Source organism: Lactuca virosa, chromosome 8, assembly GCF_052849685.1.
Source record: "Lactuca virosa cultivar CGN04683 chromosome 8, Lactuca_virosa_CGN04683_v6, whole genome shotgun sequence".
Taxonomy (NCBI): domain Eukaryota; kingdom Viridiplantae; phylum Streptophyta; class Magnoliopsida; order Asterales; family Asteraceae; genus Lactuca; species Lactuca virosa.
Window position 1 is genome coordinate 387215084 of NC_136433.1, and position 13578 is coordinate 387228661.

The 13578-nt window shown below is 38.2% G+C and overlaps 1 protein-coding gene across 1 annotated transcript in view; it reads left to right on the forward strand.

The window, feature by feature from the left end:
• LOC145131981 (uncharacterized) overlaps nt 1-13578 on the forward strand; it is a 27678-nt gene continuing 14100 nt past the window's right edge. Inside the window, exon 1 of the mRNA XM_079066623.1 lies at nt 1-359. Within this exon, the coding sequence (XP_078922749.1) occupies nt 1-359 (359 nt within the window). The remainder of the gene's footprint in view (nt 360-13578) is intronic.

Sequence of the window (13578 nt, forward strand, 5' to 3'; positions counted from 1 at the left end):
ATGGCGGTATGTGGATTACCCGACTCGCGCGATCTTTTGGTATTTTTGAGAAGCGGGAGGCTTCTATGCTTACAGTGGAGCCCCAAAAAGCCCTTTTCCACTCTTCTTTATAATAGGGCTCGAATTGTTGTTGATCAAGGAATGGCTGGTTTTAGCATTCCTGACGATACTCCATGGCACCGGGTTCCAAGCCGTGGAAGGCAACGGGGTAATGAAGCCGGAGCAGATGAGCCAGTGGTGCCGGAAGAAGATAAGATGCCCATGGATCCCTACAGTGTGGCAAGGAGACGATATGAGGACTACATGTCTAGAGCTACAAACTACAACAACATGAGCCTATATCATTTGATGAGCTCTATGTGTGTATCTCGTCCTAAGCATTTTCCTTCTGCGTACCCACATGTTCCAACGTGGGACGAAATTTAACGAGAGCAGTTGGGTGGAGCTGGAGGCAGTGGTGGTGGAGCTGGTGATGATGAAGAAGATTGAGTTTTTATCCTTTTCTTTGGTTTTTTTGTCTTGTTTTAGACTAGTCCTTTATTATGTTTTTTTTTGGTTTGTTTTATGTTTTGTTAAACAATTTGTGGATGATTTGGTTGTTTGGATGCTTTTCCTACTTTTATTACCATTTTCTTTGTCCTAGTTCTAGGTTATATTTAAGAGTCAAGTAAAGGTATATTTGGCACAACAAAGTTCGTTAGAGTGAAGGTATAAGAGAACGTCGAGAGAAGCGTGATTTGAGAGCATTTTCGGGAGTCTAATTGAGTCATAGAGTGAAGGGTCATGTCCTAAAGCTGTATGGAAGAGATGGTGTCATTTTAGTTCAAGTTGCAGCTCTATTCGCCTTCCGAATCTCACTTTTCAAGGCCACCACGACGAGGTATCTGACACCACGACATGGTGTCACAGTTTTAAAAAAACAAAAAGTGTTCTGTTTGGTTTACCACGACGTGGTGATATCCACCACGACGTGGTGCTTTTCGAGTCATTTTCCGAGCCTGATCTCGTACTTCCAGTAGTCTCCGTGATTCAAGTGGTGTTATATTTATTATCATGGTATGGATGAGCTGTTCCCATGCCTAGAATTTCCTTATCACGCTTCGTTGAAGAATTATCCCGGCTGCCACGACATTGTTTACACTTTCCTTTGACGTGGGGGAGTTTTTCACCAATTTAGGAGGCTGCCTTTTTCTTGTCCGATTCCGAGTCCATATGATCCAACAAGTTTGAAGTTTCTTTCCATGAGTCCAGTGCATCTTCTATCCCAGGGGAGTTTGTTCCTTTTTCTCCCTCTTTTTAATTTTATGTTTTGCATACCATGCAATGAGGGCATTGCATGAAATAAGTGTGGGGTAGGGGGTTGATTATATTAGTCGAATTAGTATCTTAATTTTAGGCATAATATAAAATTTTTTGCATAAAATTGCTAGGATTTAATTTAGAAAATTATGGTAATAAAGTAATTAGGATTCATGCTAGTATTGCATTTGATGATTCTATGAGGACGCAAATGTTTAGTTAAGCCTATACACGTTCTAGTGCATTTGTGGCCTCCCTATTCTAGTGAAATCATGGGACAAAAACACAACCTCGCTTAGTTTGAGGGATGCAATATATTTAGCAGCCTAAACCTGAAATGTATCCAGGAAAGCTTAAGTAGTCATTGCACATTAGACTAATATCTTAACCAATAAAGGTTGAAGTGGAGCGCCCTTGCTTAAGCATGTAGGTTTTGAGAGAGAAAAAAAAAGTGAGGTACATGTAAAAAAAATTGGAAAAAAGAGAGAGAATTACATGAAAAGTTGTAAGAATTTTGGAGCGTTCAAGTCAAATTATGAAGATCAAAGATCAAAATTCTGAAGAAATTCAAAAGTTGAAGATTCCAAAAATCAAATCAAAGAAGATGGTGAATTCAAAGAAATCAAATATCAAATATTCAAAGAGTTGAAGAATTCGTAAAGAGCTCCAATATGGTATCAAAATTTGTAATTTTCTAGATTATGTATGCTTAGGTTGCTTGACCAAAAATACCTTGAGGGTAAGAAAGTTTTCTGAGGATGGATTCGGAGGGTTGCATAAAATGAGCATTGTTCAAAAGAAGTGGGCGGGTGTTTATGAAGATTGTGAGTATTTAGGATTGGGGGGGTCCTTAGGAAAAATTTTAGACACAAATGCATGCGTTGCGGTCTTGGCATAATGGCTGGGTTCGATTAGGATTGTTTGATGTGATGTTGGTATGCTAAAATTCAGTTTTGCTTGGGGGCAAGCAAAAGTCTAGTGTGGGTTATTTTGATATGTGCATATTTATACACATATTTATACAACATACATTAATATTTTAATTACTTTTATGCCCTTAATAGAACAAAAGATACTTAATTTGCTATGAATTGTGTTGTAGGGACTACAAGACTTGTTTGGAGCAAAAAGGAAGTTGGAAGCTGGATTAAGGAAGCTAGAAGATGGAAGATTGAACCAAAGCAATAAAATGAAGAAAAATACACCCAACACGTCGCGGTGATCCTACCACGACATGGCGTCTTGAAGATTCCCGATCAGATTCGATGACTTGGAGATTACGGGATAAACACAATCACCACGACGTGGCGGACCCACCACGACGTGGTGCCCTACTTTCAGGAAAAGTATAAATATCTCACATAAACCTCCGAATTGGGAACTTTTGGCTCTGGAGAATTCGAAGCTTTTTGAGGGAAAGGCACCAGAATTAAGCATTGGAAGCAAGGAATTCAATCACAATCATTAGAAGGAGGAGATCAAAGGAAACTAAACTCTACTTTTCGATTTTTCATTAGGAATAGCTATGTCTTTACTTTTGAATCTCAATTTTATGACTTCGTTTGCTGAAATCTTGAGCTAAACACTCATGACTTTCGTTTAGCTAGGATGAGTGGACTAAACATTATTGATTTCATAGTATGGATTTAGTTATTTGGTTATTTGTTGACTTTTGCTTATTAAAGAACCTCAAGTACTTTTGATAACTGCTTTTTATCTGCTTATTGCTGAATTTGATTAGGTTAGAATGACTATTCTTCTTAATTGAATTTGAATCTTATGATCTTGTGATTTGCAAAATTGTAGGACTAGAGTTTTGATTAAAACCTAGGGTTAAGTAGAAAAGTGGGTAAAAAAAGTATAGGAGCCAATATATGACGATAAATCGTATATAAAATTGAATCAATAAATTTAATTAGTCAATTAATTATAAGTCTAAGCAACTCGAACCAAACACTAGTGAACTTGTAAGTTTGTCCGCTTGATCACCGAATAAATAAGCTAGTTTGCTAAAGGATTAAATTGGTGAATACCAATTTGGTCATCTTAGGAATCGGTAGCCAAAGAAACTAAATCCATTGCACTTCTATGAAACAACCATAATAACAACAAATCCGAAGCTGAACGAAAGTCTCTTTCTCACCTTGGTAATTCATACTTGTTACTTGCTTAGTTTTAGTGCTAGTTTTATTAAGTGAATTTTTGAGTTAGTTTAGTAAATCAAGTATCTAGTCTTGCAAAACTAGGAAAACAACCCCTCTTTTAATTTAATTATTAATTAGTCAATAGTAAAATAAAGCAATCTAAACACCGTTCCTTGTGTTCGACACTCATTCTTACAATTGCTATACTATTGCACGATTAGGTACACTGCCTAGTGTGTTTAATAGTCTAGTAAAGTAAATTACTTTTATAAATTAGCTTGAATAAAATATAAGCATATTAAATTACACATCAAACACATATAAATGTGTCCAAACAATCATAAAATTTTCCCTAGACTCTACTAGGATTTCTTCCATGCGTATGTTCAATCATTAATTCTACTTCAACTCGGTTGGCGGTGGAAACTCCATACGATGGGACAACCTCAGGAATTACACCAATTGTTCCATCATCCCGCCGATCGAAGGTGTACTTCGGACGTACCGTACTCTTCTAAACACACTGTTATTTTACCATATATATTCTAAAGGCAAGGTACCACTCTTACGATATCTTCCGATAGTGTCATTCACTATCATAAGCCTTTTCATTTCCTCCATTTGCTCAATTTGCTACGAGCCTTCACCATGACGTTACGTTCACGGAAGCATGCGTTCAGCGCATCAGGACGAGAATATATATATAGAGATGATTTAGACGTGTAATACTCCTTATTACTCCGAAAAGTTACCTGCCAGTTCTAATACCGTAATTAAACGTTTAGAATTCTGAACACATAAAGTTTCCAGATCCGGTCGGCAATAGACCATAGATCCAATCATATAATGCATATCATAAATCATTTAGCACATAAAGCATGTTAGGCATTTTCCCTAAATAAGCTAGTGCTTGTGTCAATTCAGGTGTATTACCTAAATTTTATTAGACACATTCCTCACGATCATCTCTTAGCATTCTAAGTTTAAGTCTAGAAATAAATCCTTATTCCTAATTCGCTTAAACTAATGCTCTGATACCAACTATGACATCCCTAGTTTCACGGCCAGAAAAGACCGATTTTGTTTATGCTTTATAAAAATTAGAGTACCCTTTTTAATAAAAATGTTGCGGAATTTGTTCCCAGAAAAACATGATAAATACGTTATCAAAGCATATCCGAAGAAATGTATTTTATTTATTTTAAAACATTGGGATGTCATCGTCAATACAGAAACATAAGCATAAACAGAACTTACATCCGTTATCACTAGTGATTTATATCTCCTTAATCTCTCAGTGTAATGTAACTTCATATCGACTCCTGTGATACAAATAAACTGAGTGGGTCAGGTTGGGAAACCTGGTGAGTACATAAGGTTTTCAACCCACAATAATATAATTATTATGTCTAATCATCAAACAATTAACCCAATTACCCATCCCCATTCTCTTCTTTAATCTTAAGGATCTACCCTAAGAGTCGGCTATTCTTCATTCATTCATTCCTAAGGATTGTCCTAAGGAATAGGCACGAAGTCCATCGTTGCCTATGACACAGCTGTCAAGCACATCTGCTAGTTCTATCACTTAGGCGCAACTGCCAGAATTGTGACATTCTCTATGAGGCGCGACTGTCGGTATTGTCCTTCGGGCACAGCTGCCAGGGTTATCTCGTTTATTGACAGTATCATTTTCGAGAGTCCACTCGCAATACATGTCAATGGGTTTTTAGAGTACATCGGTGAACACAGCGTTCACAACACCTACAGGTTGCGAGCCTGCTAGTGTTCCTCTGGACTGTCTAGAATAGTCCGTGGTTGTCATCCATACTCTGCTAGATGACAGGGCCAACATTTGGGTAAAAGGCTTCTCACATCGTCCACCTCTCACCCTCACCTCATGGTCTATTTCACCTCTCACCTCATCATCCGACTCATATTTCATCTACCCATATTTTACCCAACATATTTTGTAGATATAAAATACATATACAGTTTAAATAATTTAAAACATGTATAAAATCGTTCATCCAGCATAGACAGCAAGTATTCAGACAATATGCACACATAGCACGTAATTTATATTAAATACTTCATATTTATGTGTAAGATGAAAGTAACTATGCACTCACTTGTTAAAGTGACGATTCCAAACTTGGGCTGCACTTCGCTTCTAACGATTGTATTTTCCTCCGACGAAACCTAGTATTATTACCACTAGATTTTAGTCTAATATTTACCGTGACTAATTATTAGTCTTAGCATTATTATTATTATATAAGCGTTTAAACAATATTTTCCAACCACTATGTACAGACAGGGGCCAGACATAAAACACCGGAGGGCGGGACCATTTTGGCATATAGCACTTCTGAAATCCAACAACCCTATGCGGCCCTTTAAACCAGATTCGCCGTACCGCGAATGGTTAAAAGATATTATAACGAAACTTATATAACTCATAATAATAGCCCAAATACTTATTATAAGGTCCTAATAACATTATTATATTAAAACATAAGATATACTAACGATAGGGTAGGCGTAGCTCACTTACAACGGGTTTTTCGTAAAACCGGGCTTCGCCGGAGCAGCGTTCCCGAGTCGAAAGGCTCTTTTATCGGGCTTCGGGAGCCTCGGGGCTTCCTTCGGGTGCTAGGGGGTTTACCTAGGCTTAGAGGGGGCTTTGGGGGATAGAGAGAGAGTTTAGAGAGAGAGAGAGAAGAGGTTGGAATGGTGTGAAGAATGAGGGAACCCGACACCTCTATTTATAGGCTAGAATCATGCTCTACTCGTCGAGTACGAGGTCCTACTCGTCGAGTCCATGGCCAGGTGTCACCATCTGGTGGCTTGCCTTGGGGAGAAAGCCTTGGCCCATATTCAGCCACGTCACCCGATTTCGCACAGCACCCTGCCAACTTCTAAACCCCGTAAATTTCGCATACGAGCTCCATTTTCGATGTTATTTATATCCACGTGTAGGTAAAAACAAGATCTACAACTTTCATTTAGACTCCGTCGGCTAATTCTCGACCGATCTTAAATTTAACAGTAGGAGGAGATTAGACTATTAAATGACCACGAAGAATTCGTAACTCCTTCATACGGACTCCGTTTTCGTATGTCTTTTTATCGTTGAGTTCCTATTAATGAGATATTCAACTCTCATTTAGGTTGTGCAGGCCAAAAACCGCTCGAACTAAAATTCGGGTTTTGGGTCGTGCACTGCTATGCCAAATCTTAGAAAATTCATAACTTCCTCATACGAAGTCAGATTTGGGTGTTCTTTTTTTGTATGTTCTCGGTTTAACATATTATACAACTTTTGTTTAGATCACTAAGGATAAAAGTCGCTCTATCGTAAATTCACTATTTACGCTTCCCGGTGTCATGCCGGTTTTGCCGTAAAACTTCGACGGGCCATAACTTCTTCGTTATAACTCGGATTTCGGCGTTCTTTATATGTACGGAACCCTTGAGACGTATTCTACAAATTTGGTTAAGATTATTTATTCTAAATAATTTTTTGTCGAAAAGTCGTTTTCGACCCCTATTATCTCTAAATTGACTAGCCCGGATCTACGGGCGTTACAGTTTAGTTACTTTATATTTTTATCATTATACTTTTAATGAGAGAGAATTAATGTCCTATCCTACCCGTTCGGCTAACGACCCTCCACCAGTCAAGGAAGCGGTGGGTGAGAGTGGACACCCATTAAACTACCATTTTATAGGCAGTAACCTTATACCCCTTTATAGATCGGCTTCGTGAATGAGGCCTACTAACGGTAAGACCGACTTTGTCTGATATATATATATATATATATATATATATATATATATATATATATATATATATATATATATATATATATATATATATATATATTATTAAACTTATAATATTATAAAGTATAAGGGTTGAATTTTAACTTTTAAAACTCTAGGGTTTGGAAATTAAAGTTTCATTAGTGTGACATTATGGTGCACATGCAACCCTAAATGCTTTGGATCTATGTTTTCTCTAATATATATGCATATTTTCAATTTTTCCAAAGCATTGTCCTAACTAGCATACAAATTGCCAAATGAATAAAACATCTAGATAGATGACATACCTTTTGAAGGACTTGTAGTTCTTAACCTTTGAAAGCTTGAGCACCTCAAGTGTGATGCCTCTAATGGTTCACAAACACCAATATGCAAGAGGATGATTTAAGAGAATAAGCTACTTATCTCAAAGAGAAGAGGCAACTGATTTTGGTCTATGGAGGGTTCTATTTATAGTGTTGGACATTCTAGGGTTACACTTGGTAAACCCTGATAACCCATGACTTTCCACATTCTCATGCTCCATGGGTTTAACCTCCATGGACTATTCATGGATTAGTTTAGCCCATAATCATGGATTGTAACACCCGGATTCCCAGGTATCTTATTTTAAGTATTTACCTTGAGTTTTAGGGAGGGACTCGGCGAGTAGGCGCTCAGACTCGCCGAGTAGGATCGCGAATTCTTGTCTGGATTAATGAGGGACTCGGCTGTAAAGTGAAACCCTAAATCTCAGGGCCTGAGCCCTATTTAAAGGCCTTTATGGCCTCCATTTGCGGCCACTTCACCCCTGAGAAACCCTAGAGAGCAGAGAGATCGTTTATGGTGCAAGAGGAAGGCTAACTCACCATTTCTTGTGTGTTTTAGTAAGAATGAAGGAGGTAGAACAAGCTAGGCTGATTGTGGAGCTTGGATCTGTGTTGTTCACACTGAGATTCACGGTTTGAGGTACAAGTTCCTTCCCATTTCGTGTATTTGATAGATTCCTTGAATCTAGGGTTTCCTTTGCACAATTTTGAGTTAGATTGTGAAGCATATGAGGTCCCTTTGGGTATAGATGATAGATCTAGACCTTGAGAGGTCCAAAAGGTCCCAAGCTTCCAGCTTTATGAGCTTTCATGTGAGCATTGAGAGTAGAACCCCATTTAAATGGTTATTTCTTCATTTTTGGTCTTATAAGCATTGCATGAACGTAAAGTTTGAACCTTTACGTGACTTTCGAGTGTTAGAAGGTTGGATCTACTGGTTGGTGAAGCAGATTTGACCTCAAGAGATCTTTTGAGAGTTTTCATGGGAGGAACTCGCCGAGCCCTTAAGGGACTCGACGAGTCGAGTCGGGTTGCCCCGCGACTCGCGACCTGTGACGACCCGTGGAGTATAGGGTTGACTCAGCGATTCAAGTAAGGACCAGGGGCGAAGTGGATAGGCGTGTACTCGCCGAGTCACTCTAGTGCACTCGGCGAGTCCGGTCAATGTTGACCGTTGACTTTTGTTGACTTTTAGGGTTTAGTCAGTGTTTGGACTTATGAGCCATTAGAGGGGTAGAATGGTCTTTTACCCTTCTTAGAGAACTTATAGAGAGGGTTGGCCTAGCCTTTAGAAGTTGTATTAATTAAAGTAATTATTTATGTGATTAGGCGAAGGCTAGTGCAGTATTTCAGAGTTCGAGGTTTACCGAGTTACCCGAGGTGAGTCTTCTCACTATACTTTACCTAGAGTGGTAATTAGAGTTATGTGACAGAGTATCTTGTATGCTATTTATGTGATTGTGATACACTGCATTATTTCTATGAGATTCATGTCGTGTATGTTCCAGAGTTACAAAGTTAGAACCGGAAGGTTCACAGAGTTAGGACCAGAGGGTCCACAGAGTTAGGACCGGAGGGTCCACAGAGTTAGGACCGGATGGTCCACAGAGTTACAGCCTCGAGTGGCTAATATGTGTTATATGTGGTATTTTGGAGAACTCGCTAAGCATTTATGCTTACAGTGTTGTGTTATGTGTTTCAGGTACCAGTGAGGATCGCGGGAAGGCGTCGGCATGATCAGTACACACATGAGGAGTTTTTATACATTATGATCTTGGGATGTGTTTCTATGGATTGATATGTGATACAATGAGATTTTTATAATATCTATGAATGAAAGTATGCTTTTAAAAATGTGAAAAATTGTTTGAAAAATTACGGTGTTACATGGATCATTAGCCCACACTACAAGAATGATTTATTTACATAATCAATCCCCATATATTTAATTAGTCTCTTTTGATCACAAAATTAATAAATTAATTCTTGATCAATACTAATTAAATAATTTCGTATTAATATATTATACTTGTAATATATTAATAAACCATAAGTAACCTTATTCTCAAAATCCATCCTATCAAATTGCACTGGTGAAGGCAACCCAAAAGGACCATGCTACAATCGGGTCAAGTACATACCAGTTATAGTTATGGGCTTAGACACCAAATCCAACATTGGTATGGTGAGGAGGCTCACCTCACACTGCTGAAATCCGTTGCAGGAAGTCCTTAGCTGCTGTGCTGGCAACTCCCTGGGCTATCAATACCAAAATATTACCCAATTAGCAATTAGGTTCCATACCATGATCCATAATCCACATCGCGGGGTAAAGTGACCATTTTACCCCTGTCCAAACAAGGCTCATAACTAAGGCCCAAGCCTAAAACCATTAAGGTCCAAAATCATAATATCCATAAAAGCCCAATGTATGGCCCAATTTCCAATTGGGCCCCATTCCTTCGTATGGGCCTCAACCTAGAGCCCAATAATGCTTTTCTAGTCCAAAAAGGTCCAAGTCAAAGTCAACATTCTCGTTGACTCAACTTGCCGAGTTGGTCCATCAACTCGTCGAGTCCTATGAACCATAAATCCTGAAATCGCGATCCAACTCGTTGAGTCCTTCCTCAGAATCGTCGAGTTCTTTCTTATAGCAGAATCAGGACTCTTCACTATAACTCGTCGAGTCCTTCCTTGTACTCGTCGAGTTCTTCAGTCTTCAAAACCCCTGAAACCTAAGCCAACTCGCTGAGTCATCTCCTAGACTTACCGAGTCTGCTCAGAATTCAAAAAAAGGTTCGGGCCCACGACCCAACTCACTGAGTTGAATGAACAACTCGTCGAGTCCCTCTTAGTCTAAATCTATTCAGTCACTTTCAGTCGAGTTCAATACTTCTAAACCATAGATCTGGTCCCCTAAGGCTGATATCTTACGTAAAGTTGCTAACTTTCCTTCCATGCATGGCCTTTTGGAGCTTAAAAGGCTAAAATGACATATTAAAGCTTGCATGGGGCTTCCATGGCCATAAAGTTTGCACCTTTATGCCATGGAACCCCTTCTAGACCCCATATCTAAAAGAGTAATCACTTGGGACGTGCAAGTCTCAAAAGCTAACATTCTTGGACCAAAACCCCCATAAAAGTAAAATGAAGAGATCTAAGAAATTATTGGGCAAGTCTGAGACTTGCTTACCCGAAAATGTAGAGAATGGGAAGATGTTTCTGGATCTAAGACCCTCTTCTTGAATCCCCAAGCTTTTCCTCCTCCCACAAGCTTCAATGCACACAAACTCACTCAAAAATGGCTCACACACTCTCACAATGCATTACGGCTTTGAGATTTAGGGTTTGGGGCTTGGAGGATGTAAATGAGGCCAAAACCCTAGAGTTAAGTTGTTTAAATAGGGTGCAAAATCCCAGAATTATGTTTTCCCAAACCCAGTCCAAATCGTCGAGTTGGTCCTCCCCAACTCGTCGAGTTGGTTTCTAATCCCGTGTCCCAAATGATTCCTACTCGTCGAGTTTTCCTCCTTGAACTCGAAGAGTTTCCCTTTCTAATGAAGTTTATTTTTCTTTTATAAGTCTTCTAGATTCCGGGTGTTACAAGTTGATTGTGTCTTAGTCTTATTATAATGTTATCTGTCACTAGTGGCAATGAGGAGTAAGTCTACACATGATTTGATTCATAAACAAAAACTATGTAGTCAAAGTTTATTAATTCCTTTTTACCAATGGTGAAAGGTGATATCGTGATCCCCTATGTGATTTGATGATGATATTTATGTACTAGGCCTAGCCTAGACTTGATTGATGTGTTCGATTAGTAGTCTGATTTAATCGTCATAAATTGGAAATCGAAAAACAATTGATGGACTGTTAGGTTGATTCACAATCCATGACTCAGTCCACAATGATATCTTGAAAGAAGCAAAGGAATAATTGACCACTTATCTAAGGGTCAATTCTTGATTAGATCAGAGTTTGGCAGTTGATGTGGAAGGCACCCTTTGTTGCTTATTCTAATTCTATTTGACCAATAGTAGTTGATGAGATGTCTAAGTGGGAGACTATTTGAAATAGGTTTCCAATATCATAACTAATTGGTGTAACTTTGGGAATAATAATAAACTCCTTTTTAGGTTGTCCTCAAAAGTAAGAATAGCTAGAAATAGTTTTACGAGATTGAGAAAGTAGTTTATTAATTTGTTATATGATTAATAAATTAATTAGAAACTAGTTAAAAATAATTTGAATTAATTTGGAATTAATTAGAATTAATCTAGAAGTGTAGGGACTGAATGTTAATTGTTCAATACTTGAACAAATGGAACATTTATGGAACCCCATAGATGGTGGATGGTTTTGGAACCTCCGTGGAGGGTTCAAAAATTAATCCAAGTAACAAATAAGGCAGTGATTTGACTCAGGACTAAATCTGATTATTTAATTGAATCAAATCAGGTTATCCTATTACCACCACAACTATATAAAGGGACCTTGGGGTGCTCATATTTTATTCCCGCGTATCTCTCCTGAAAGTATGAGAATTTCGATCCCTCCCCCCCCCCCTCTCTCATCTATCTCTTTAGTTTCTAGGGTTCTTGACTTTTGGGTGTGAACCATTAGAGGTACTCTACTTTGGGTACCAGTCTTCCAAGAAACAATAAGAGCATCAAGAGCTCAAGACTAAAAGGATCTCAGATTTGTATAGAGGTTAGTATTTGAATTCATCTTCTTTTAGCTTCTTAGGTTAGTTTTAAAAGTACGTAACTATAATAATAAAACTTAGATCCTAGGGTGCATGTACACTTAGGATAATTTTTAATGCTTCCATTGCCATAATCTAGTGTATATATGCCTAAAAAACCCAACAAAAAGTTCCAAGCTTGATGATTTATCTTTTAGATGTATACTTGTGGGACTTTTTAGTGTATTTTGGTACTTTTCTTGGTGTTCTTGGAGTTTAGAGTAACTCTAGAACCTTATGAGTCACTTTTATTACTTCTGGACTTGTCATATGATAGAAAAATGAATTTTCATGCTATCCCTTCTAGCCATGCATGATCTTAAGTCCTTATTGCATTAGGTTTAGAGTTTTGAGATGTTTGGGCCTTAGGAATGGATAAAGTTGGAAATTGTATCCATTAAGTGTATAAGAAGATCCATATATGAGAATTAGGGCTTCTGGCCTTATGGATTAAGTGCTTCATAATTGAAACTATCCAGACGCTAGAGTACGACTCACCTGTTAAGTACCACAACATGATTTTAAGCCAAACACGACTAAATTGTCATTTTGTAGGGTGCGACACGTCAAGTGGAGGTCACGACACGCCTGACCGTTGACTATTGACTTTGACCAAGTTTGAATTTTGGTCAAACTTTGAGAGATTTAAATTGTAGACTAAGGTTTGACCTCTGTCTGTTAATTAGGTGGTTCATGTTGTTGATTCACTCGAGCACGTAAGTGTGCTGTTATTCTGCTCTTTGATTGAGGTGAGTTTTCTCACTATATCGTGTGTGACATTGTATGTATATTGTGGTAGGTTCGATGGGTATTGTTTGGACATGTATGTGTGTTTAGGCTGGTTAGTTAATCTGTTTGGTATATGTTGGTACCTAAGAGAAGTTTACTGTAAGCCTTCTGACCCGCTAAGAGAATGTTGGTACCCATGGGAATTTGGTTGTAAATGGCAAGAAGTTCAACATGTCTTTAGGATGATGACTTTGTACTTATATGGCCACTAAGGTATTGACTATGAGCCTTGTTCGTATGCACTGTTTATGTAATATGATATATGATATCTTGGGGAACTCATTAAGTTTTGTGTTTACAGTTGTGGATCAAATGTTTTTCAAGTAGTTTTGATGATCGTGGAATAGGCCCAACTTGATTATATGTTGCACACTAATTGTGTATGGGGGGTTAGCCCATACATAAAGTCAATATGACAATACTAAAGCCGGCTAGCTCAACATGGTAAGCCCATAGCTTA